The 24,233-nt window shown below is 45.7% G+C and overlaps 9 protein-coding genes across 9 annotated transcripts; 6 read left to right on the top strand and 3 right to left on the bottom strand.

Moving 5' to 3' along the window:
* Positions 1-47: 47 nt before the first annotated feature.
* F5147DRAFT_648908 (uncharacterized protein) lies at positions 48-872 on the bottom strand (the record flags this gene model as incomplete). Its single annotated transcript, XM_041433306.1, has 3 exons — positions 48-512; positions 586-697; positions 751-872. 3 exons carry the CDS (start codon positions 870-872, stop codon positions 48-50), a joined length of 699 nt encoding a protein of 232 aa, XP_041298270.1.
* Positions 873-2,041: 1,169 nt separating this feature from the next.
* Positions 2,042-2,284, top strand: F5147DRAFT_567104 (uncharacterized protein; the record flags this gene model as incomplete). Its single annotated transcript, XM_041430834.1, has 1 exon — positions 2,042-2,284. A coding segment is annotated over one exon (243 nt), but the record flags the coding sequence as incomplete, so codon positions are not given.
* A 601-nt stretch (positions 2,285-2,885) lies between these two features.
* On the top strand, positions 2,886-3,320 carry F5147DRAFT_567609 (uncharacterized protein; the record flags this gene model as incomplete). Its single annotated transcript, XM_041430867.1, has 1 exon — positions 2,886-3,320. A coding segment is annotated over one exon (435 nt), but the record flags the coding sequence as incomplete, so codon positions are not given.
* A 4,011-nt stretch (positions 3,321-7,331) lies between these two features.
* Positions 7,332-7,864, top strand: F5147DRAFT_743073 (uncharacterized protein; the record flags this gene model as incomplete). Its single annotated transcript, XM_041439579.1, has 3 exons — positions 7,332-7,409; positions 7,474-7,734; positions 7,760-7,864. 3 exons carry the CDS (start codon positions 7,332-7,334, stop codon positions 7,862-7,864), a joined length of 444 nt encoding a protein of 147 aa, XP_041298267.1.
* A 1,395-nt stretch (positions 7,865-9,259) lies between these two features.
* F5147DRAFT_812040 (uncharacterized protein) lies at positions 9,260-9,619 on the top strand (the record flags this gene model as incomplete). Its single annotated transcript, XM_041443465.1, has 1 exon — positions 9,260-9,619. A coding segment is annotated over one exon (360 nt), but the record flags the coding sequence as incomplete, so codon positions are not given.
* A 485-nt stretch (positions 9,620-10,104) lies between these two features.
* F5147DRAFT_768751 (uncharacterized protein) lies at positions 10,105-11,499 on the top strand (the record flags this gene model as incomplete). The annotated part of the gene is made up of 6 exons (XM_041440998.1): positions 10,105-10,273; positions 10,334-10,443; positions 10,495-10,549; positions 10,628-10,756; positions 10,853-11,010; positions 11,065-11,499. 6 exons carry the CDS (start codon positions 10,105-10,107, stop codon positions 11,497-11,499), a joined length of 1,056 nt encoding a protein of 351 aa, XP_041298265.1.
* Positions 11,500-11,979: 480 nt separating this feature from the next.
* On the top strand, positions 11,980-13,439 carry F5147DRAFT_768750 (uncharacterized protein; the record flags this gene model as incomplete). The annotated part of the gene is made up of 6 exons (XM_041440997.1): positions 11,980-12,156; positions 12,206-12,374; positions 12,455-12,529; positions 12,583-12,791; positions 12,820-13,183; positions 13,237-13,439. The coding sequence occupies 6 exons, from the start codon at positions 11,980-11,982 to the stop codon at positions 13,437-13,439; spliced, it is 1,197 nt and encodes a 398-aa protein (XP_041298264.1).
* A 982-nt stretch (positions 13,440-14,421) lies between these two features.
* On the bottom strand, positions 14,422-14,798 carry F5147DRAFT_768749 (uncharacterized protein; the record flags this gene model as incomplete). Its single annotated transcript, XM_041440996.1, has 2 exons — positions 14,422-14,603; positions 14,651-14,798. The coding sequence occupies 2 exons, from the start codon at positions 14,796-14,798 to the stop codon at positions 14,422-14,424; spliced, it is 330 nt and encodes a 109-aa protein (XP_041298263.1).
* Positions 14,799-16,691: 1,893 nt separating this feature from the next.
* On the bottom strand, positions 16,692-23,883 carry F5147DRAFT_605013 (multidrug resistance-associated ABC transporter). Its single transcript, XM_041432314.1, has 41 exons — positions 23,498-23,883; positions 22,574-23,441; positions 22,236-22,523; positions 22,003-22,187; positions 21,923-21,949; positions 21,781-21,870; positions 21,708-21,727; positions 21,566-21,659; positions 21,503-21,509; positions 21,124-21,453; positions 20,931-21,070; positions 20,845-20,875; positions 20,739-20,794; positions 20,621-20,689; positions 20,534-20,564; positions 20,419-20,484; positions 19,822-20,368; positions 19,694-19,766; positions 19,630-19,642; positions 19,548-19,583; positions 19,455-19,493; positions 19,307-19,399; positions 19,107-19,250; positions 19,042-19,049; positions 18,958-18,994; positions 18,785-18,906; positions 18,705-18,735; positions 18,505-18,647; positions 18,440-18,451; positions 18,338-18,391; positions 18,172-18,303; positions 18,064-18,120; positions 17,857-18,013; positions 17,738-17,811; positions 17,545-17,684; positions 17,428-17,494; positions 17,365-17,375; positions 17,269-17,313; positions 17,150-17,216; positions 17,059-17,099; positions 16,692-17,009 (listed from the first exon to the last, which is right to left on the bottom strand). The coding sequence occupies exons 1-41, from the start codon at positions 23,720-23,722 to the stop codon at positions 16,907-16,909; spliced, it is 4,773 nt and encodes a 1,590-aa protein (XP_041298262.1). The 5' UTR covers positions 23,723-23,883; the 3' UTR covers positions 16,692-16,906.
* Positions 23,884-24,233: the final 350 nt, after the last annotated feature.

The following is a 24,233-nucleotide window of genomic DNA, read 5'->3' as shown; positions in this document are numbered from 1 at the left end:
CTAATTACGCAGTATTGTAGTCCTAGCTTAATGGGAAACAAATTAATTTAGTGAGACATCAACCAGGCCCTCAGTCCCTCGAGCTTGTCCTCTACAAATCCATCTTCCATCAAGAGACACCCTGTTTCCTTCATGTTTGCGACGGAAGATTCCTGGCAATCACTGCAAACCTGTGGAATCTCGACCGAATTGAGGTGTGCAAGAATATCCCAGCTGGAATAGAAGATATCAGGGTGTCGCAACATCTCAGCAGGGCCAGCTTTCCAACCTGTTTCCCAACCGTCGGCACATGACATTGGTGTATGGCAAAGCATCCCGGCCATAGCAGGGGGAACAACAGCTGCCAGGGTGAGCCGGTGTGTAGAAATCTGATGTTTAACTTGAATTAGTGCATGTAAGATGTAGGCAGGAATTTTTTCTAAGCCTGCTGGTCCGAGGCTTTCAATGGGGAGTGAAACGAGCTCTCTGAATGCGAGAGTCAGCCATGGAAGGATTTTGAACTGGTGACAAAGCTGGAGCTTCATTGGCAAGTCCAGAACAGGGTGTCTCCAGTTGATTGACGGAATATGACTTCCCAATGCTAACATCAAAGATGGCACTAATAGTCAGAAGTGACACAAGAGTGGACACAGATTCTGGTGGTGTGTTGTTGACTTGTTCTGTGTCGCCGTTGCTGTCGCTATCTGTATCCTGGAGCCTAGTAGCAGAAATCAGTAGTGATACTAGAATTGAATAAAATATCCAACACACTTTCCAAAAAGGTGATCAAGAAGACAATTGAAATCCACACTGGAATGCCCGTGAAGCACAATGGGTGTGTTATCCGTGAGACCCTCGTCACTGCAAATGCCAGTGCGGGGTAAGGAAAACATGTTCGCAAATATCGGGGAACATCATTTGAGAAGGTCAATTGGTAGGCGGTAGAGCTGGTTCTGAACCTATAGAGCAATAGAGTCATTTAACTGGTTCTGTTTCAAAATGCAAGTCTACTAGTAACTCACCTGAATGACAATAAATTCACTGTCATAATAATGAGCAGCCGAGCGTTGGGCATGGGGAGTAGCAAAGTGAATCAGATTGTTGAAATTACTACAATGAATTTGTCAGAGTCAGCCGAAGTTCAATTTCAGTGCCAACCTCTGAGTTCAAGTCTGTTCTATGCTGAGCATGGTGTCCACATTTAACTTCAAGTTGGAAGAGTACAGTATGTTGTGTTCTGTAAGTTGTGTAAATGTGTGAATAAAACACAACTAGTTTCAATGGAAGTTTATGGTGCGTCTGACCTGCATATTCACTTCTCGATCATTAAATCTTTTGCCAATTCTTGTCATGGAATGCTGCCCCATTCAATTTCCAGCATTGCCTCCTTGCAACGAGTCTTCTGGACACTGGTCTCACAATGTTCGAAAAGCACATGAATTAGTGTATACCACCTATGATCATGCAAGCAGATCTCTTCGACAAGAAGACCATGACCCTCTGCAACTACATACACTGATAGAGAAGATATTCAGTGACTCAATTCCCTTACTCAAGGCATTAGACACAAAGCTCCAGCATCCTGAATGGGCAGATGAATGTGCGAGAGCTCTTGCTGCAACTGTTGTGGAGCTGAGACAAGCAGTAGCTTCAGCAACAAGCAGGTAAGTAATAATTTGATATCTATGTGACAGTCAAGGATAACTAGTATTCATGCATCAATCAACTTGAATTCAGCAATGAGACAAGATATTCCAAAGTCAATCCAATTTTTGCCACCAAGATTACTTGAGGATGAGGCTATCCCCACAAAGTCATTGATGGCGAATGGCTCACTGATGCACTGTCTCCGTACTGTAGAATTACATTGACAAAAATTGCAGCCTTACTAGGCATTCATCGAAACACACTCTGCCGCTACCTGAAACAGCACAATGTATATCGACATTTTTCGACAATATCAAATCACAATTTAAATGTTCTTGTCAAAGTATTCAAGACCCAGAAACCAGACTCGGGGCATCGTTATTTGATTGGGTTTTTGAGGGCTCATGGTGTTTGCATCCAGCGAAGCCGTGTTCAAAGCTCACTTTGGAGAGTTGATGTTGTTGGTCAAGTCTTGCGACGTCGAAAACTTATTGAACGGTGGAAATATTTTGTGCCGAGGTCCAATCACCTATGGCACTTGCATGGACATCACAAACTGATTCTATGGGGGATTGTTATTCATGGGATTGTTGATGGATATTGTCGAACAGTAAGTTCCAAATCAGCAGTGTTTGATTTAGACTTACTTTTCATGTAGATTGTTGCCCTTCAGGCAGGTACAAACAACTGTGCGATGACTGTGCTTGAAATTTTTCTTCGGGCGATTGCAAAGCATGGAGTACCACTGAGAGTGAGGGGTGATCGAGGTGGCGAGAATGTGGAGGTCTCTGTCTGGATGGTAATGCATTGTGGCCCAAATCAAGGATCCTTCCTGTGGGGATCGTAAGTTCTCAGTCGTCGCTAGCAGAAATTTTGTGTTTTATTAATAACCTGCATACTATGATGTAGCTCGACACATAACACCCGTATTAAATGGCTGTGGGTAGAGGTTGGCCAGCAATTTGCTCATCGATAGAAAGGATTTTTTATTTGTCTCGAGCGTCCCCATGGACTCGACCGCAAGAACCCTCACCATTTATGGCTTTTGCATAGCCTTTTCCTCGATCTCATCAAGATCGACTGTTCAGCTTTTATTGATGAATGGAACCATTACCCCATTTCCGGGGTTTCAACAAAGAACTAATCTCCTGCAGTATGCTTATCATTCTTAATTATAATTTGACATTTGGATTGAATTCTTCTTATAGGACTTGAGATTCCTCTCCGAAATTGAAAATGGTGTCTACCTTGATGATCCTTTAGAGGATATCCACCCTGATTTGCTTGCCCACTATCATGGCACTGGTGGACCGTCTCTATCAAGTGAGGACCAGGAAGATGCAGATGAGATGCATGATTTACAAGATATGATTGTGGCTGACCTCGAGGAAAATTTGAATGGCGAGCCCATTTTAGTTCCTAAGCATGTGAATCCCTTTCCCTCTTTCGAAGCAGAGACAATTTTTCATCAAGCCCTTACAGATATTCGAGAGGCTGATATAATGCCAGACAGTCCATATTTTCCAGCTTTGCAATGGAACTTGTCAACATATGATACTCACGAGGACATTACAGTTGGATTTCGGAAGATGAGATCATTAGTAGTTCATCTTCCACCAGAAATATGGATGCCATGGGCCTTGCTGTGGTCCCAAGCACTTTCCGTACTACAATACTTATTGCTAGAGATTTAATGGGTCAATTCAATTGTACCTGTCCCATAGACTGCATAATACTAGTATGTAAGTTGGATGAAAATGTGGCTCGATCAATATGATAATATCTCACAAACTGTGGGTTTGCTTGTCTTCCTCCCTACCCACCAGCACAATGTCTGATCCCGACAATGCTGGCCAAACTTGTCGAGGGAGGACTGCAGATGGTTCTCAGTGTCCATGTCTGCGACCAAAGCTTCGTAAAGACCAAAAAGAGGATGAGCCTGCACTATGCATCAATTGTGGTCACTTTGATACCAGCCATCCAGACAACACGACATTGCCCAATGCTCAGAGTAAATGAGGATCATCAAATGTTAGTTCACTGATGTCAAAGTATACTCATCTGTTCTCCAATGCTATTGCTCTGGAAGAGGTTGCCTGACGGGAGACCAACGGAGGCTTTTGGAAGCAAGACAACTTGAGTCTAGCTGGTGGATCAAGTAAGAAAGGTGCTATTACCACAAAGAATGGCCTTCGGAATGGTAAAGAGATTGCAAAGGTAAGAATCTTTCTTCGAGAAATGACAACAAGTTCTAATTAGCAACTTTACCATTCTAAGACTCGGAACACTGCATCTGATCTTCGTAAAATGGGTGTTGGATCCATCATCATGGTCACTGTTGGAACGGCGAGTAAAATTATACTGTAGAGTACTTATTCTAAGTAGCTGATGTTGAACTTGACATAGAACAAGAAGGGCTGTTTAAATCGGAAGGTCACACCTCACAATGCAAAGATCGAGGAGCTCCGACAACTTGGTTTTGCTGTGTCCAAGGATCCCGATGGTGAAAATCTACAACCTCAACCAGAAATGACCATGAAGGACATTGATACCTACCTCCAGAATCTTTTCCACGACTGTTTGCACATATTGATGGTATGGGCCACAATATCAAAGACGACAATGACAACAACAATGACAGGGAGCCCAGCTCAGGCTGATTTCCATGGTTTCTCATTGTCAAAAGCGGCAAAAACATGGTGAAAAGTAGTCAAGAAGTACTCACTGGGGGGGATGTCTTAAAAACATGTCACCCTGCTGGGCAGAAGTGGGCAGATCAATTCATATATTTTGGTAAGTCAGAGTACAACCCGAGCATCAGACATGAATGTACTCACTTCAAATCATATCTCCAGGCACAGTATGCAAAATATCAGATGAAGTAGATGACCCTATGGCAGATGATTCAGAAATTGACACTAGCAATGGAGACAAACAGAATGCACCATTGACACAGTCAAGAACCAAGGACAACAGTATGTGTTGTCTCGCTGAAAAATTTTAGCTTACAAAAACATGTTGAACAGGAAGCAACCTGAAACCTCAACAAGTGAAGCTTAGTTTCAAACCCAAGAACCATGCCTGCAGCAATTCACCTTTGTTTGGAAAAATGTCCGATTCTGATTCTGACATCGAGTTTGTTGGCCAGCAACTGAGTCTGAGTCCCAAGACAACACCGGGGCTTGTGGAAGAACCGAAGAAAAAGCAACATTGAGGTACACCGTAGCATTCCAATAACATCCCTGGCAATAAAACAATGTTAATTTTGACTCTACCAGTTGTGACCATTGGTGCTACAGACTCGTTTGTGACACTAAATATTGATGACAACTTGGAGGTTGGGACAGAAGCAATAGCGAAAGTTGAAACAGAATTGCCAAAGGAATTTCATAGCATGACGGAGAACGACATCGGAAAGACGGATCCTGCTGCGGTGACCGCGGGAATACTTTCATACAATTTTGACGGGCCATACGACTTTGGAAATTTTGACGATGACATTCAAGTTGTCAAGCCATCCATATTGACGGATTCCTCAGCAATGAATGCTGCATCATTGACGGCCAATTCTCGCAAGGAACTGGGTTCTGGACATCCACAGGGTAGCAGGGCACATGCTAAGACTCAAGCATCCTCATCCCGCCCAACATTCGATATGCTTCTCAAGCCCAAGAATATGCCTATACTTCCCATATTTCCTTCTTAGTAAAGAGGCCAAACGGGACATATATGTCCCCTTTAGTAAGCTAAAATCTTGTTCGCACTGAGCACCAGCGGTTGATACCAGCCAAAAACCATGACTTTACCGCTCAGGCTATTTACTATTCTTGCACGCTATGTTTGTTTATCATTTGTTGGTGCTAATCAACATTCCTGCGCTCCTGTTTCACCTGCCCTCACTGTCCATGACAGCGAGCTCAACAGCTCCTTTGGTAGCCATCACTTCTACATATTTTTGTGCATTTCTCACTGCATACCCTGTAGCCCATCACAGTGCTCTGTCTACCCTCTGGTCCATCCTATCCGGCGTCGTTATTTGAACACCCTCTGTGACACTTAGACTCTGTTATTTCCTGTATGTTATCCTCGTTCTTCCTGTCAGTTGTCTTCCTAATGTAATTCTTTAGTGCCAGGAGCCCATTAATCATCAGTATCATCCCTTTGATCACTCTGTGTATTAGCACTTGTTTGGGTTGGTGAACTGGCAGCGCCCGTACTTCCCTTCTAGTCGTCACCGCCACCTCCAACCACATCTCATGGTCAGGTCCTCGTGGAATTCATTGGGTGGTATATCCCGTCAGTGCATCGTGCAAGTTGGTGGTAGTAAGGCCAAGACCCTGCAAGCAGGCAGCATTTGGCAGCGTGAAGACCAAGCAAAGTCATTTTGTGCAGAACTACTCAAAAGTATGTTACATTATTTCTTTCATTTGACTCAGCTGATCGTCACATAGAGTTGCCTCTGCACGAGCGAGAGCGACTTCTAGCTTCCGAGTCTCTTGCTACATCTCAAGCACCCTCACATGTCAATACGGACACTTCTATGGACAGTGGTGTCATCAATATTGATGCAGTGTTCCCTCCACCCGGTGAAGAAGGTTTTGCTGTCAGCCATTGGGGTGAGGAACATACTCTCTATTCAGAGCTTGAGCAGGTCTCCCATGCGCATATCAAGTATGTTACTGTGTGCTTGTGTACTTTCTTCATTAAGTTCTATTCCCAGACCTGTTGATACTTGCAATCGCAGCCTGCATATTGCCCAACAGCTTGCTGCATGGAGTGATCAATATGACGTACTTACAGACACACTACTCGCATACCAGCATGACAACATTGAATTTCCTGAGGTTAATGATTCAGATCAGTGACGTGTTTGGAATTGAAGTAGTGGACATCTTCAGTGAGTAATTACACGACACTACTTTTACATTGCTTTACTAATGGTCACTGCTCTAGGCCGATCCATCCACAGATTCAAGCATGAGTCTATCTTTCCAAATGTAACCTTACTTCGTTATGGATGCATTGGTTCATCGCCAGGTGAAGCCCAGTGTCGCCATTACAATTCGGACCCTTGCTGTCTACCGACAAACACACCAGTGTGTGCCCTCGTCTCAGCATCCATGCTGAAGCCAAAAAATTGTGTCATCTGCATAATGTAAGTGCTGTCGCCTTCAATGCAATCTCACATAATTGATGTATATTCAAGGTATGCTATAGGTGTTATTTTGCTGAGCAACTTTGTGCTGCCTTTGATGTTTATCTCGAGCTTCAACTGACAGATCACTGCTCGTCTTGACAGGCACCTTGGTTGTGATACTCCCAACTGGCGCATGCTCAATTCATGCCCAGCATGCCAGTACACACTTCAACAGGAACCACCTTTATGATACTCTATCATCTGTGCCTGTGACAGCAACAATTCAGCCAAACTTGTCGATCCAGCAGTTCGTCATGGAGTGGAGCGCCTGGACCCCCAATCAGGAACATCCTCCATTTGGCTTAGTGAGCCTTATGTTAATATGTTCGCTGATGAGGTCAGTAATGCGCACAACCAACAGTCGAGGTCTCACTCTGCCGCAACAGCAGCAACCATCCGTGATTCTGATGATCCTTGGATTGAGGAACCTGAATCAGGTGATTCGTCTGAACTGGTGGGCATATGTGTTGATCAATGGCATAATGCTGCACCAGAATCACGCAAGAAGATGTTTGCAATCTTCAAGAAATCAGGAATATTCATCACTGTCTGTCGTCATGGCTTTCTTCTGACCATATGTGACATGGTTTCGGAGTGGCGAACTGTTAGTATCGTTTCTAGAATGATTATGGCAGAATGCTAACTCTCAGCACAGTATGAAATACCCGATTGCAAGCCTCAACAAACTAATGGAAGTTTTCGGGAAGAATATTCTTTACGGCTATGACATCAAATGTGCGCTCGAGAAGATCTTGCTCCGCAGCTCCTTGGCAAATCACATCAAAGAACTCAACCTTCATGGCGTAGTTCCCGCCTTTCATGGTCATGCTCACAATCACCTTTGCCAGGTCCAACACTATTCCAAGTACAAGGTTGGCGCCGGTAAAGAAGATTTCGAGACTTGTGAACGTGTATTTTCAGAGTCTAATGCTCTAGCACCTGAAACTTCGGAACGCTACTGAATTTCATCGCCACCAAACTCTTGATGAACACTTTCGCTTTGCTGACATGGACAAATATGCTAACCTGTGTACATCCTAAGTTTAATTAATTTACAATGCTGACAACAAATTTAGCTAATTTTATCTACAACAACTATGTTCAAGCACTCGAAGCTATTGCTGCTACTTCTACATTCCTTGCTGAGTCTCCAGTGGGACCTGATGCGCCTTTTGAGGCTGATTTGGATGATGAGAGGATATCATTGGAGAAAATGAGCAGCAAGAAAGATGCTGCACCTGTTGAAGTTGACTATGTGAAGGTGTTGGTTGAATATGAGGATGCGCTGTAGGTTTTTCTCAAGCAACTTTAAGATGAACATTAATGGTCATTATGGCAGGCTCACTTATGATGCGGCTCATACGGAATTTGGCAGGCTTGACCTTAGGCCAAATTACTCCTCGAAGGAGATTGGCAATGTCAGGCGTCGACACACACATGCTGCTGCTAAGCATGACCAGAAGCAGGAAGTAGTCGAGGACTTTGAGCACCAGATGGGGATTGATGAACATTGGGGTCCTAATCACCCAGAGTGTATCCAGGCACAGTCACATATTACGCACTGCCTCTTTTTCAAGGCTGTCGATGATGTTGAGAGATTGGTTGTCATGCGACTATTGGAAGCTTACGAAGTTGCAGATGAATGGTCTTGGTAAGTTCTAGTTCACATCATGACATGATACTAATGTGAAGTTTTTTACTCAGGTTACAAACTTCGTACTCAAATTTCCAAAGCCCTCAAAAGCCGTGCAACTGCTATCCAAAATGCCCTTCAACACTACAATAAGTATGCTGCTGAAATGACGCCACCTTGCCCTTTGCTCGATTGAGACCAAATAATCGAGTCTTCTTTTTTAGCCGAGTTTGACTTGCTACATGATAGCAATGGGCAGATCCAGACTAAACAGTGAGCAAACCCTCTTTATCGGCAGGCATCAGCACAATACTTTGATCATATGCGTGCCCAGGAAGAGCTGCAGAGGCTAAATGTTGAAGTTGGTCGTTTGATGACGAAGATTCATGATGACACTATCTACTATCCAAACACAATCACTATCCTTTCCACTGAAGACCTGCCACTTGCCTCTGAGCTGAGTTGGCAATGGGAACATCTTCAGTTGGTGAACTCATGGCATCAGCGACACATTCATCAAATTCAGACTCTTCATGGATATTCTGGACCATGATGGCCAGGTATACGACTTGGAGCAGCTGGTGGTAATAGTTTGGCTCATGATGCTTTGGCTGATGGTAGCACTCCTACTGACTGAGGGCGTTATCAATGAGGAGTCTTATGATGGAGAACGCATGCAACAGGTTGAGGGTTATATTGATGGACTCGAGCATCATGCTGCTGATGATATGTAGTTAAAATATTGTAGCTTTTCAATGATATCTATTGGCCATACTCATACAATCTTAACAGTGTTCAACTTTATTAGTGACACTGTTGCTGGTCCCAAGGTCATGGATTTCATCACACAGTGTATTAGCAAGAAGAAGCAGTTGACTGTGGAAATCATCGATGACGCATATCATGACCGGCTGAAGGTGCTACCTGGCATGACTATCCGAGAGTCGTTCGAGAGCAAGGTAGAGCGTGAACTCAATCACGCTCGTGATGACTCCGGTCAGTACATGCAGAAGAACCTGAAGGACAACAACAATGTGAAGCAGATGGTCACAGCTGGTTCCAAGGGTTCATATATTAACATCTCGCAAATGTCTGTTTGTGTCAGGCAGCAGAGTATTGAAGGTTGTCATATCCCATTCGGGTTCTGTCATCGTACTCTTCCAGAAGTAGTTGGTTTTAGAAATCATCGAGGATGCTGCATATCACAACTGGCTGAAGGTGCTACCCAGCATGACTATCTGAGAGTATCTCCATAGTGAATTAGAGGCTAGGAGGCTACTCATGACCTCTTTGTGGGCATCCAGATGGTCATGAATTTCTGGCTATTCCACAATGGATTCAGTATTAGCATCAGTGACACTGTTGCTGGTCCCAAGGTCATGGGTTTCATCACACAGCGTATTAGCGAGAAGAAGCAGTTGGTTTCAGAAATCATCGATGACGCATATCACGACTGGCTGAAGGCACTACCCAGCATGACTATCTGAGAGTTGTTTGAGAATTGAGAGCAAGTGAAATTGGTTGGGGGTTGTATCTGAATATTGAATGCCAAAACACAACCAAAATATGTTGTAACTTACAATTGTCTACTTTTGGATGGTCTAAGTACTTGCGCAAAGTTTTGTCTTACATCTTTGTATCCTACATCATGCCTGTATGGAATCAGACTCATTACAGCCGTGATCCAACAGTAGATGGGCTAAAAGAAACCCTTGCCATAATTCCTCCCCCCGAACTCTTAGCCAACATCAACGACATTCAAGAACGGTGGAAAGTTGCTGTACTGGCCTCACTTGTTCATCAACTACACAATGATGGTGATCACATCAATCTTACTTACAGATTCCACTCTCTTACTTCAACTCACTACTGTACAGGATCATCACAGCCTGGTCCCACTCAGCAAACCAACCAACAGCAGCGGATGAATCTTTGGCAGATGCGCACTGATCACATGAAGACTATCCTGGCTCTCATCTTTGATCTGGTACGTCGACAAACAAAGTATTGATTTACACTCATACACACTGTGCTTTAGTGTACTGCACTTGATCGGCTTACTGGTGGCTCAACATTGTTTTTCCATCACCCTGGTGCTACTGTTCCAGGCAGTGATATCACCCCAGAGTAGCTGAAAGCCGATTTCTATGTTAACCCAAGGGTGCTTGCAGAGAATGAAGAATTACATCAGATTGTCGCAGAGCTATCTCAGCTTTTCATCAAGTGTTTTGCTATGCCTCTCGCACATCGCTTTGCTACTTGTCATACCCTCAACAATTGGCCAGCGTCCAGTGGATCTAGTACGACACCATCATGTTCCTCTACAATGAATTACAGCTGTGTCCCCCTCGTCCCTGCACCACTCATCAACTCATCATGCCATTTCCATGTTTGAGGCCATCCTTCCGGCAGCCTTGCCCAGCTTATTGGTCTCAACACCATCCTTCTATCAGTTGTTCCACAGGGGTTGCCCCTTACCTGGAATACAAAAGCTGTTCCTATTTTTTCGGCACCAGCAGATCCGAACACGTCAAACATTCAGGCGATTGATTTGGTAGGTCAATATATATGTAATAGAAGCAGGAAGCTGACATTGTATTGTACTTAGTGGAATGCTACTAAACGTCCTGTGGTTGTCTATGAGTCTGAAGATGAAGATGATGGTTACCCTGATACCAGCCCTATTACTCCCATTAGGAACAAGAGTGTTGCTGTCCCGTCAGCTGTGAAAGTCAGCAAACAGAGAGCTCTGCAGTCACCATCTCCACAAGCTGTCAAACCTTCCTCCTCACTTCAGCGCACAATCCCTCTGTTGCGGGTCCAGCATGAGGTCTTAAGATCATTCGGTCCTGAAATGGAGGAAGTCATCAATACGCTCGGGCTCCCTGACACATTACATACAATATGCGCTAATATCGAGAAGGCATCTCTACCAAAATGGTGGGTTGTGAAGCTAACAGAGGAGGCTGGTTTTAGTGTGGAACAAGCTGAAGCAATTTCTGAGGCTATGCTGCAGGATGCTGGTCTTTTTTCATGTGCGTAATCATCTGATAATGTTGTTGCCCTCGCACTATATAAGTATGATGTATGTTTGTATTCGCAAAATCCATTGCATCTCTGTTTGCTCTCATTATGAATCCTCACACTCATCACCCACATCGACTAATGATGCGTACTCGTGGGCCTTATGTGAAGGTCTCCAAGGAGTTCCATGCCTTACTCACTCACAGATGGCATGAAAAATGCATGAATGAAGAAGGTGAAGTACAAGCTGTCCTTCGCTATCTAGAGGACAAAGCCATAGAGCTCGCACGAATTTTCAAAAAGCCTCAACGCCATTACCTGGAGCGGTTTTGCTTGGGCTCAAAACTTTAACGTGGAAAGCGAGGGAAAATGAGTGCGTGGTCCACCTGGGTTCACTTCAAGGGTATCAGGTCCAACACTGGTAAGTACAGTTTGTAATTTTGTGGACACTGCTGATGAATTATTTGCAGGCAATAGTACATAGGTTGGGTGTACAAAGATGTCAGACATCATCAAGGACAAGGCCGAATACGACGAGCTTACGGAAGATGAAAAGAAGGCTCTTGTCACAGAGTTTGATGAATTCAAAAGCCATGCTGCCAAACATCCACCTAATATTACTGCTTGCACTAAGTCAACTGAGTGTGCGAAAAGCTTTCAGGCTGTCAGGGATGAGGTATGTTTTTATTTTCCCTCTAGTACTTACTTGTTTAACATACTCCTAGCTTGAGGCACTTTCACAATGTGCTGGCATAGAGGCCTTTGTGTTTATGGTTTGCAGCACATCTGACTTTCAGATGACACCGAAGGCATTCTTTACCAGTGCTGCCTGTGAGCACTTCATGCGCATCTACCTGCGGTGTGATGCTGCACATACTGCCACTGACTTCGAAAGTGCAATGCTTTCAAAGGGGATCTTTACTTGTTCATTTTTTTTTGTCTAACATTACTTATTTAATGTTTCTTCCATACAGCTGCAGCGACCAACCATAATAATCGTGTCATAGAAGCAAAGCAAAATATTCATGCCGGTTTGCGAGCGTCACTTTGTAAGTTTTCTCTAGCCCTTTGTGATCTCTCCCAATTTTAATGAGTGTGCTAGGTGATGTTACCAAGGATGCATCAGCAACTGTAGAGTTCACTCGCTATGAAGTTGCAATTGTCCACAAATATCACATCAAACTTGTAGGTTGGAACCACCCCCAATGGGCCAATCCGTCTGATCTGAAGGGTGGGATTGAGGCACTTGAGAATGTTGTTGCTGCCATTGCTAACAATACCTGCCGCTTTGTTGAGATTACAGCAGATGAAGTAGAAGAATGCAGACAAAAAATTGCAGATGGGGCAGTTCTCACACCTGAAACCGAGCCCCCGCCTTCCACCACCACCTCCTAGTACCCTTATCTCATCACCACCACCTCAGCCTGCACCTTTGTCATCCGCAGAGCCCCGCCTTCCACCACCACCTACTACCCTTATCTCATCACCACCCTCTCAGCCTACACCTTTGTCATCTGCATTAGGTGATTTCGGTGATTCTAGTTCAGCCTCCGGTGCTTCCTCGGCACCAGATTTTTTGATTGACACACACAATTCATTTGATGCCTTACCAGATGTATCACAGTCAGAGTCTCAGTTATCATTACCTATTAGCTCAATCACCAATGATCTGGTAGACCCAAGTCTTCTCACACTCAGTAGAGGTATGTCAAAGCATTATTCATTCATATAGCTTTATTTATGTAACATCAAATAGATACTCAAAATACTGCCTACAATGATAGCGCACCCTCAACAACTGAACAGCTCCCTCTCCACTGCAACAAAAGGCTGCCAGATGCCGCGGCACCACAGCCACGCACAAAATGTGTGAGAAAATTGACAGAGAAACAAGCAGCGCTTGAGGATGCTAGGATAGATTCTGAGCGGCAGAGGAAGAGTAAGAAAAAAGGGACTTGAATTATGTGTCCGTTGGTAGACAACAAGGGTCCAGATTGTTGGCCATAAGTACGTGATATTAATTGTTCCATGTAGCAAGTTGTTGGGCGATATATAGGCTGTGGTTGCATGTATCAATGGGTCTGGGAATAGAATTTAATGAAGAAAGTATATGAGCGCTGTGGAAACAACAACCTTGCTGGGTGGCAAGAAAAGGTTGGGTCAAGCTAATGCCTAGCTGCTATGTCTAAACAGACATGTTCGACCCTAAAGGGAATTGCTACTAGAACGATGATGGATATGTGCGACCCAAGAGTGCACTAAGCACGGGAAAATAGCGGACAAGGTATGCGCGAGGTGTGGGAATGTATCTGAGGCTATCCGAAGCGCGGGAACGTGCGGCCGAAGGTGCGGAAAGTGCAGGAAAGTGCGGACAAGGTATAGAGAGTTTAAGGAATGAGGTTCAGAGAGAGTGAGGGCAAAGGTATATTGCGAGGTAAGGAAAGTCTAGGTATAGAGAGGTATAAGGAACCTAATAGGGGCTAAAAAGCGCGCACTACAAGGGACTACTTCGAAGGTAAACCTAATGGGAGAGGTATCCAGTACGAGGGAAGTGTAGTAAGTAATACTAAGAAGTAGTCAACTTTTACTGTCTAAACTCTCACTCAGAGAGGGAAGGGATAGGAAATATAGTAAATATGTAAGGACATGTAATAAGGCTGCAACACATTTTACAAGCCTTGAGGTAAGGAAATTCACATACCAATGGGGTTTGGATGGACTATGGATAAACGAGGGACCTTCCTAATGCGTTTCCGAGGTATCCGAAGCGCAGGAATGCACATCTGATGCGGCCGATGCATGGGAAAGTGCGGATAAGCGGATGCGCAAGGCATGGGAAAAGCGGGTTTAGTTTCGGACAAGATTATTTGCAGGATAATGAATGTGCGAGGACAAGAAACTCATAGTGTTCTATGCTCCTTGAGACAAGTATCAAAATGGCCTATTTGCTGCCCAGTGCGGGTCCAAGCATCACAGCGCACAGTAACATACTTGATATGCGCATCGGTGACCTGCTCGAGCTCTGAATAAATATAGAAGTGTCCGTATTGACATGTGAGGGTGCTTGAGATGTAGCAAGAGACTCGGAAGCTAGAAGTCGCTCTCGCTCGTGCAGAGGCAACTCTATGTGACGATCAGCTGAGTCAAATGAAAGAAATAATGTAACATACTTTTGAGTAGTTCTGCACAAAATGACTTTGCTTGGTCTTCACGCTGCCAAATGCTGCCTGCTTGCAGGGTCTTGGCCTTACTACCACCAACTTGCACGATGCACTGACGGGATATACCACCCAATGAATTCCACGAGGACCTGACCATGAGATGTGGTTGGAGGTGGCGGTGACGACTAGAAGGGAAGTACGGGCGCTGCCAGTTCACCAACCCAAACAAGTGCTAATACACAGAGTGATCAAAGGGATGATACTGATGATTAATGGGCTCCTGGCACTAAAGAATTACATTAGGAAGACAACTGACAGGAAGAACGAGGATAACATACAGGAAATAACAGAGTCTAAGTGTCACAGAGGGTGTTCAAATAACGACGCCGGATAGGATGGACCAGAGGGTAGACAGAGCACTGTGATGGGCTACAGGGTATGCAGTGAGAAATGCACAAAAATATGTAGAAGTGATGGCTACCAAAGGAGCTGTTGAGCTCGCTGTCATGGACAGTGAGGGCAGGTGAAACAGGAGCGCAGGAATGTTGATTAGCACCAACAAATGATAAACAAACATAGCGTGCAAGAATAGTAAATAGCCTGAGCGGTAAAGTCATGGTTTTTGGCTGGTATCAACCGCTGGTGCTCAGTGCGAACAAGATTTTAGCTTACTAAAGGGGACATATATGTCCCGTTTGGCCTCTTTACTAAGAAGGAAATATGGGAAGTATAGGCATATTCTTGGGCTTGAGAAGCATATTGAATGTTGGGCGGGATGAGGATGCTTGAGTCTTAGCATGTGCCCTGCTACCCTGTGGATGTCCAGAACCCAGTTCCTTGCGAGAATTGGCCGTCAATGATGCAGCATTCATTGCTGAGGAATCCGTCAATATGGATGGCTTGACAACTTGAATGTCATCGTCAAAATTTCCAAAGTCGTATGGCCCGTCAAAATTGTATGAAAGTATTCCCGCTAGTGATGTTTCGGCCTGGCTTTGGCTTGGCCTGAGGGGGCTCGGGCTCACCATATTTCAAGCCAAGGCCATGAGCCAAAGCCGGCCAAAAGCCACAGCTTGAGCCAAACGAAGCCACGGCTCTTTTGCTATCAGTGCGACATTATATATTGTAGTGCAATAGAACTACGGAACAAGCAACATGGACCAGACCTAGTCTGTCTCAAAGTCAGACACCTCATCATCAGCTTCATCATCAGCATCGTCTTCCGCATCATCAAGCATGATATCCCAACTATCCTCGTCATCACCATCATCACCTGCAGTCTTCGAGTCACTCCCAGCTTCCAATTCAGCATCATCAAGCTCCTCTAACTCCATGAGGGATGACGGTCCAGGCTCTCGAAAGAGAAGGTCATGTCGTATTGAACACTCAACAATTTGAAGAGCTTCGACAACATCTCCTTTGAGCCTGTTCTGCCGTTTAGTGACAGTGATGCCGCCTTGTGAAAATGCACGCTCGCTGGAGATGGATGATGACATGATAGATAGGTAGTCTTGTGCGAGTGTGGTCATGCCAGCTGGTAGAGCGGCCTCGATAGTCTGATATGGCGGGTGATGTCTGTTTTTCCATCACCGGGGTGAGTATTAGCGGAAGCTTTGAAAGAAGACGACAATGGCGACTCACCGTGTCATTCTGACATACCCTACAGTATGATGGACTAGGAAGCAAGAACCAAAGAGAAGCAAGAAAATGACAAAAATAGAGTCGACAATCAGGTTCCTGCGCAGTACTTACATAATTCTAAGCCGCAGCTTGGGCCAGCGGCTCAGGCTTTGCAGAATTGAAGCCTAGGCCAAAGCCCTTGTCAGGCCGTCACCTGGGCCTGGGCTTGGCCTGGCTCAATCTAGCCCGGCTTTGGCTGGCCCGGGGCTTGAAGCCAGGCCGGAACATCACTAATTCCCGCGGCCACCGCAGCAGGATCCGTCTTTCCGATGTCGTTCTCCGTCATGCTACTGTATCTAATACTTCGAGTTTCTTAATTATACAGCGTGCGGCGTGCGTGCGATTTTTTTGTGTTGCGTGCGCGCGATTCTGCTTGCGTGAAAATTGTGCGTGCACGTGATTTAATTAAGTTGCGTTTGGACCGCCATAGATCCAGCACCATAAGCCTGGGTGCCCTGCTGTCACAAATCCTCTAGATGCACCCGTTCAAAACATGTAAAAAGTACACTCTAATGTGTAACGTTCAAGATGTCATGTTCTGATATTTCCATGGTATGGTAAACGCCCAGTGATTCATTTTTGTAATCACACCCCAGCCAGATTCTTCAACATTGCAAATTCATTCTCGCCCGTCGCCTCGCACAACCCGTAGAATTGCGACGAGGGGTCAGAAAGCAGCACAGCAGGACTGAAGGTCTTAGTTAACTTTCTGCACCATATATTTCGCGATGACTTACCGGTCAAACTCTACGATTTTGCCCTGGTCAAGGAGCATCACCTAGTAGTCCATTAGTAATGCACAAACCATGTAAGGTGGATTTTTCATACCCTATCATAATCGATAACAGTGCGCAGTCGGTGCGCGATGGTGAGAATGGTGCTGTTTGCAAATTCTCTGTTGGGCGTGGTCAATTTCTCATGAGTGTTATTAATGTCGCAAAACGAACTCTCTGATCGTCTTTCCAATGAGCTCGTCAGTCGCGTAGTCAACGCTGAAGTTATGTCAGTTGAAATATCCGCTTCTATCATACGATCGATATCACCTTGCTGTTGCCTGTAACCTAGCCTTGAGGAGTGAAACGTAGGTGAAGGACAAGAAAACGCACCTCGTCCATGACCAAAACTTTCGAGCGTTTCAGGATTGCTCGAGCCATGCATAGAAGTTGTTTCTCGCTAGAAAATTCGTGAGCAAGGTTATTCAGTGGCGTTGACAAAGCGCTAACCCCGTAGAGAAGTTTTCCCCTCCTTCCGATACTGACGACTCTAGGTTTCGGAAAACATTAACATTGACCGCGACACCGTCAATTTCGACAACATCATCGGCATCAGACGGAATCAAATGAACACGTCGAAGAGCCTCGAACTAAAGAACAGTCAGTATACCGTTGCGGTCAACCAATGTAAACGTAAACCGACAATTTCCGCGTCCCCGTACTCGTCGAATACATCCAGCGTGGATCGCAAAGTACCGCTAAGGATGGTAGGGTCCTCTGTTTGTTGTAAGTATGATAATCCTCACTTGGCAGGACACGCACGAGGAATGATAGTAAGCTTGCTACGAAGGTCCGAAAGTCCCATTTTGGAGATGTCCAGACCGTCGATGATGATGCAACCCTCTGTTGCCTCCACGAAGCGGAAGAACGAGAGTGCAAGGGTGCTCTTTCCAGAACCCGTGCGCCCCAGGATGCCAACCTAAGAACAAAACTCAGTTGCTGACAAAGGAGTCTCCGAATATCTAGTACCTTCTCCCCAGGGTGGACCTCGAAGTTCAAGTTGTGAAGAACATCGGGCAACTCGGGCTATGGGAAAGGTTATGAGCTGATGAGAGGTTCCCACTGAAACTGGCTTACCGCATAACGGATGATCAAATTTTCACACTTGATGGTACCTCGATCTGGCCACGAAGCTGGCGGACGCGGCTCGATGTATTCAGGAGGCTCGCGCTGAAGCTCTGAATACTCCTTGATACGCTCCAGGGCGACCTGTTAGAGGTCCATCAATAACACCACACATCACACAGTATGCTAAGGTACTAGCCATAGATTGTTCAAGGCCGACGAACCGTCGCACCTGAGTTCGAGATTAATAAGAAATATAGACAGACACCAGTTCACCTACTAGGAATAACAACTGCAGGCAGTATCAGTATATCGTTCCATAGTCCATGACAAGCAGGCACATACTGTGAACGTCATGCCTCCAGCAAATGAAAGAGCGAATCCAGCGAGCGCAGCTGAGATGGTCGGAGTGGCAACGGTAATACAACCTGTTACACCAACGGTCACAGCGGACAGAAGGTCAAACCGGGCGGAGAGCCAGCGATTGACTAAACACATCAGCCAATGTCAATCACTCTCGACAATCAAACGACCGCTCAACGTACCAGCCCATTGCCAATAGTTCGGGTTTATATTCTAGCAGGCATCGATCAGATTAAGTGAAAGCGAATTCTGTTTGACTCACCGTATCGACATAGCGAAGCATGTCTCGCATGAACTTTGACGAAGCACCGAAAGCTCGGAGGATGGGCGCTCCGGCAATGGTTTCACCATAGATCGAATAAAGGGGAGACCGTGCCACGGAGTCTTAAGGTAACTAAAGTCAATCGGCCGCTCTTGAATATGAAGAACACTTACCCAGGCGCCGCATATCTCTAGCAGCTTGTCCGTAGTCCTAGGCACTTAAGCATTTCCTCAAGCAAGAACGTAACAAAAAAGTACCTTTGAAACTAAACACAAGCTCAACAGTCAGTGCTGAGTGATCGATCGAGAAAAAAGGTGCAAACCATCATAGTAAATGAAGCCCAAGATAATGATAGCAATGAGGAATGGAACTCCGCCTGCAAAAGTAACAGACACAACCGTGACGAAGAAAGAAAATGCAAAGATGAGACTTCGACCAAAGTGATCCGCGAGTCGACTGTCAACGCCTATATTGTTACGTGTTATTGTATAGGCGAAGAAAACATCGGCTTAGAAAACGGACCTTCGAAGTCTTTCCCGAATCGATTCAGGAGTCTCCCCCGCGACACAGTATCATGGAAACGAATTTGCGCAAACAGCACGGTCTCCAGAAGTTCTATCATGAGTAATGTAAGTAAGTAGTCAAAAGTAACATCTTAACCTCGACCTACGTTGGTATAAAACGGTAGATGCATGGATGGAGCCGTTATCTGAACGAGAAATGGTTCAGTAGGGGTTCATGAGAACGGGTATAGTTTGCATACACAATACGAAGTATCTGTAAGTCGAAATCAAAACACCTGAAAGATAATTAGCACCGTATGGCACAAGCCAACTGATTCAAACCTGTGAGAGTGACCTGCAAGGACATGAGTCATGGTGAGGGATAATACTGTAGAGCTGTGCTTACTGCAGCATAAATGATAATGTAATACACCGGTCCCTTAGCGTCGGCCTCTTCTGTGCTTGATCCCGACCATGTCCTACGGATGCCAATGTCAATCATGCAACAGGATACTGCTAACATTATGAACATACTTAAGCCACCAGTTCTCTGCAACAGGACACAGAGAACCCAGCACGAGAATGGACAAGAACCATGCCCAGTACCCGTAGGCACCGCACGACTTCACATAAAGTTTCCAGACATCACGACTAACGCGCCCCACAGCGCGTTTCTCGTCTTCCACAACTTTCCTGGGTGCTTTCCGCTCCAGATTTACTTGCGGCTCATCGATCACGGTAGAGCTCGTCTCAGATATTGGGTCAGGTTCCACATCATCTTGCACGAGCGTGGAAACGGGAGAATGGCTTGCAGGCACCGATGGATTCTTCGAAGTACTTGCCGCGCCCTGCTTCTTGCCAGCGCCACCCATGGTCTGCACCAATGTCCCTTTCACAGGAGATGCTTCAAAGGCTTCACGTTCACCAGCGAATAGAAGTTGGCCGTTATCAAGAGCGACGACATATGCAGCACCGCTCAAGCAAAGTTGGACATGGTGTGACACAAGGATCACCGTTCGCCCATGCATCAGGTCTCCTTTAATGCACTTGGAGTAGATGTGGTGAGCGGTGTGAGCATCAACTGCACTCAAAGGTTGGCATTTAGAAGCAAAGCGCTTAAAACGGACGCACCAGCAGACAGAACGTCGTCGAGTAACAGTACGGATGCTCGGGAGTAAACAGCACGAGCCAAGGAAACTTGAGGGAAATTCAATATGTATGGCAAGTTAAATTTCAGTTCACCAACCTCGAGCTTTTTGTCCGCCTGACAAGTTTACCTGCCAACGCAACTTCGATCAGTATACATGACCTTAAGTGGCAAAACGCAACATACACCACGCTCGCCGATTTCGGATTGATCTCCGTCCTCAAGGATCTTGAGATCGCTGATGAGTGCACAGATCTAAAGATACAGTTAGTCGAGCTTTTATTGCCCATGAAGTATGGCTGACCTCTAATGTCGTATGATATCGCTCTTCGTCAAGTGGCAGACCGAACAGGATATTGTCTGGAAATCGCGATAAGCGTACTTGAAATGGTTGAACATCCGTGGCTCACCTTGAATAGAAGCATTTCGCAGCCAGGCAGCCTTGAAGTATCAAGTTCTTCAATTTATGACATACCCCACCACCACTGCCGCTCACCTGTGGTACGTAAGCGCAAACGCCGGGCACTATCCACTCTTCCTGTGTGACCTTCTGATCGGCGAAGGAAGCAAGCGCGTCTGGTGGTGAACGCGGACAAATGACCTGGCCGGTGAGGAGGTCCGCCTCGCCGAGTAAAGCTGCATTGCCGTGACATTGAGCAGTATTCTAAAACTCGCTCTAAAAGACATACCCAATAACAACAGGGTCTTTCCGCTGCCCAGCTTACCACAAACGAGTGAAAGTTGTCCTTCAGGGAATTTCAAAGCAAGATCAACGAGCATAAATTTATGCCGGGGCGTGGAAGCTGCCGACGAATCCGCAGAACGATCATGAGGCCATGTGATGGTAGCAGATTGAACGGCGATAGTGTTAATGGCTGGTGCAGCCGAGAGCGGAGGTACAGGTGCTACCTCGGTTAGTTGGAGGTACTTCCCGATCCGCATGAGTGAAACATGGACCTGAAGCAGATTAATGAAAGTTTCTGGGAGTGCGTTCATCGCAAAACGCATTTCGTTGAAAACTACGCCAGATTTGTTAGCTCAAGCACCATGCAGATCATACATGCCTACCCATCATCTAAGCAAATGTGTTCAATTTGTAAACATCAAGTGGACTGATAAGGAAAGGCTTACAGATGTGAAGGCGATAGAGGGAGTCAATGCCTGTTGACGCCAGACTGCGAAATGCCAGAAAGAAACCAGGGTGACAATGAGAGGAGATGCTTCCCTAAGCTTTCCGTTAGATAAGGCAGAGGAAACCTGCATGAAAACATACCAGAGAGCAGCGAACACGACCTGAAGGGTGGACACATTAGGAGTCGGATGATACGAGAAGGAAAATCACGTACCTCGATCTTGTAGTTCAACTTTTGGTATTTCAGTTCTCTCTCGCGAACCTTCATCACGCGCTTTTCGAAGCTGCGTTCCCATGCCATGAACTGCAAATCGATGAGGGAGGATTTCAGGAAATTATATGCAAGGGATCATTACCTTCAGCATGCGTATGCCACCCAGTATCTGTCAGAGGTGTCGTTAAAGTTAAGTCAAGAGGTGTTTCACAAGGTAATTACCTCGTTCATGAGTGAGACCCGTTCGTCCCTGGCTTTCATCAAGTTGTCCTGTGTACTGATCACTACTTTTCCTGCCAGGTGATTCAATGGCAGAAAGAGACAAATGACCGCAAGACCAATAAAGCACGAGACGCCAAGCATGCTGTAGAGCAACATCGTCCCTACAACAATTTCGACCGGAGAATCTGGAAGAAATCAGAACTAGAAACACTGACATGATCAAACAATCTCACCTGCAATGGCGAAAAGGTGATAAGAAAACTCGGCGACCCGATCAACATCAGTTGTCATCAAAGTCATGACCTGGGATTTGCTCGAAAATTCGTTCTCTTCCTCGCCCTTCTCTTTGTTTTCTCCGTTCGTAGTTGTCGATTTTGTATCATCTTTCTCATTGGACGCGGAGGTACTAGAAGACACGACATCCTTCCGAACTAGTGTTTTTGCGAAAAGGATGGTATTGAGTTGCGTCCGCAAACGCATTTGGATAACGGAAGTTGCGAAGTACCACATTTGGGAGTTGACTGCAGCACATCAACATCAAATTAGAGGGTGTTGCGCTGAAAAAACTTACGTTGCGTGACGATAATAAGGGATGCAAACTGCCCCAAAGCGTATACCCATCCCCATCCCTTATTGAGGCGGTCAGGATCATCTTCCAGGTATGCGATGAGCTTGCGAACGAAGAACGGGGACCCGAACCACATTGGAGCAGCTGCAACGGCCAGCATTATCTCTGCAGTAAATGCAAGCTTGTTGACACTTATGAGGCGCCAAGCGAGGTCCCATCCTGGCTTAAGAGGATTTGCACGAAGATTTGTACGCATCCTGAAGAACTGATAGGTCGCTCGCATCTTAGCCGGAAGGATTGGCAAGTCGCCAATTTCGACAGAAACGGAAGTTCCAAGCTGAACGACGCGTGTCACGTAACGGAAAAAGAGATAATCGATGACAGAGGTGCCCGGAAGGCCGCAGACGTTGTCGTATGATTTATTGGTCGTGTCGTCGATAGTTTTTTTAGAGTAGATAAGTGAAGGAAGAAAGTGTAACGGTGGTCCACAGGGTGTTGTCGCAATTATCGCAAAAGTCAAGGTATACAATGCGGTCATGCTATACCAGAAAGCGAGTAAAGGAGGAGAAGCTTGTAGATTGTGTGACGAGATAGAATCAGATGAAGGAAGGATTGCCACGCCAAAGTGAAGGACCGAGGAGAAGAAGGTCAAGGTAGTGATATGTATCACCGACTCGGAATGGCGATCCGTGGTGGATTGGCCAACGGAACGAAGAACTAGAAGGCCAACGTAGAGTCCAAACGTGGTCCGGAATATGTGTTCTGCAAGCACTTTCTGACCATCTGGGTAGGCCGACCAACCCAGGGAAACGCCCTCAAGCACAAGAATGGCGGCTGAAAGCAATACAAGCAGTAATTTCCTGTTGCGCATCTGAACTAAGGTAAGACCTTTCGTCATACGCGACCTATAACCATTATAATGCTCACTTTGAACCAGAACGCATCTTCGTCGATTGGTTCTCCGTCGATAAAATCTTCCGGTTTGGTCACATTAAAAGGATCATCCTGGTTCACATCGTCAACCAAACTAGCATCTTGGGTAGTCGGCAAGCGTATCTTCCGCTGTTGAGAGTGCGCAAAAAAGAGCGCGAGGCCACTAATTGCTGCCGCCCCGACGAGTGCTTCTGCTAAAAGCAACTGGTATGGAGGCATAATGTTCCACACCTTCGAGAATAGCACAAATTCCGACTTTCAATTACTGGTTGGTAAAAGGAAATGGAAAATTCGGACAGGTGAAGCACGAGACACGGGTACGCGCCCAACACAGAAATATAAGAACGTCAGACTAGCGTCAATTTCATGAGAAGATTTTGGTTCCGTTATCCGTATGATCACTCATCCATGACTCGCCGGAGCCGAGGCGGAGAATCAACAAAAACTGAACATGTGACTCCGATAAGCATTAGGCAATAGAAATTGGTCATTGTGCATTAGTAAGGACTGAGCTGGCTGCCAGCATAAGAAGCCATCCGCAGCAGTCCGCAGGGTTCACTTGTTCCGCAGACTGGCACTGGACCATCTACCTCGAGGCTCTGGGCCACCGCTAGCGCTCATGTCCCAGGCTTTTGCGTTGCATGTACTTGAATGGTGTATAATCACGGATGAAAGTGGGATTTCACAGATCCAGATATAGTTTCAAAAATTGGAGAGACAACCTGTCAAG

This window comes from Suillus discolor, assembly GCF_016758755.1.
Source record: "Suillus discolor strain FC423 chromosome Unknown F5147scaffold_5, whole genome shotgun sequence".
Taxonomy (NCBI): domain Eukaryota; kingdom Fungi; phylum Basidiomycota; class Agaricomycetes; order Boletales; family Suillaceae; genus Suillus; species Suillus discolor.
The sequence above is the reverse complement of the archived record's forward strand: the minus strand, read 5'-3'. Positions and strand labels throughout refer to the sequence as shown.

Excerpts from the sequence above, each read along its gene's own strand:
- F5147DRAFT_605013 (XM_041432314.1), bottom strand. The coding sequence starts at position 23,722 with ATGCCTCCATACCAGTTGCTTTTAGCAGAAGCACTCGTCGGGGCGGCA. Across the intron at positions 18,907-18,957 it reads TAGAGATATGCGGCGCCTGG|ACTCCGTGGCACGGTCTCCC; the intron begins GTAAGTGTTCTT and ends AGTTACCTTAAG. Across the intron at positions 17,217-17,268 it reads ATTGGAAAGACGATCAGAGA|AGAATTTGCAAACAGCACCA; the intron begins GTTCGTTTTGCG and ends CACGCCCAACAG.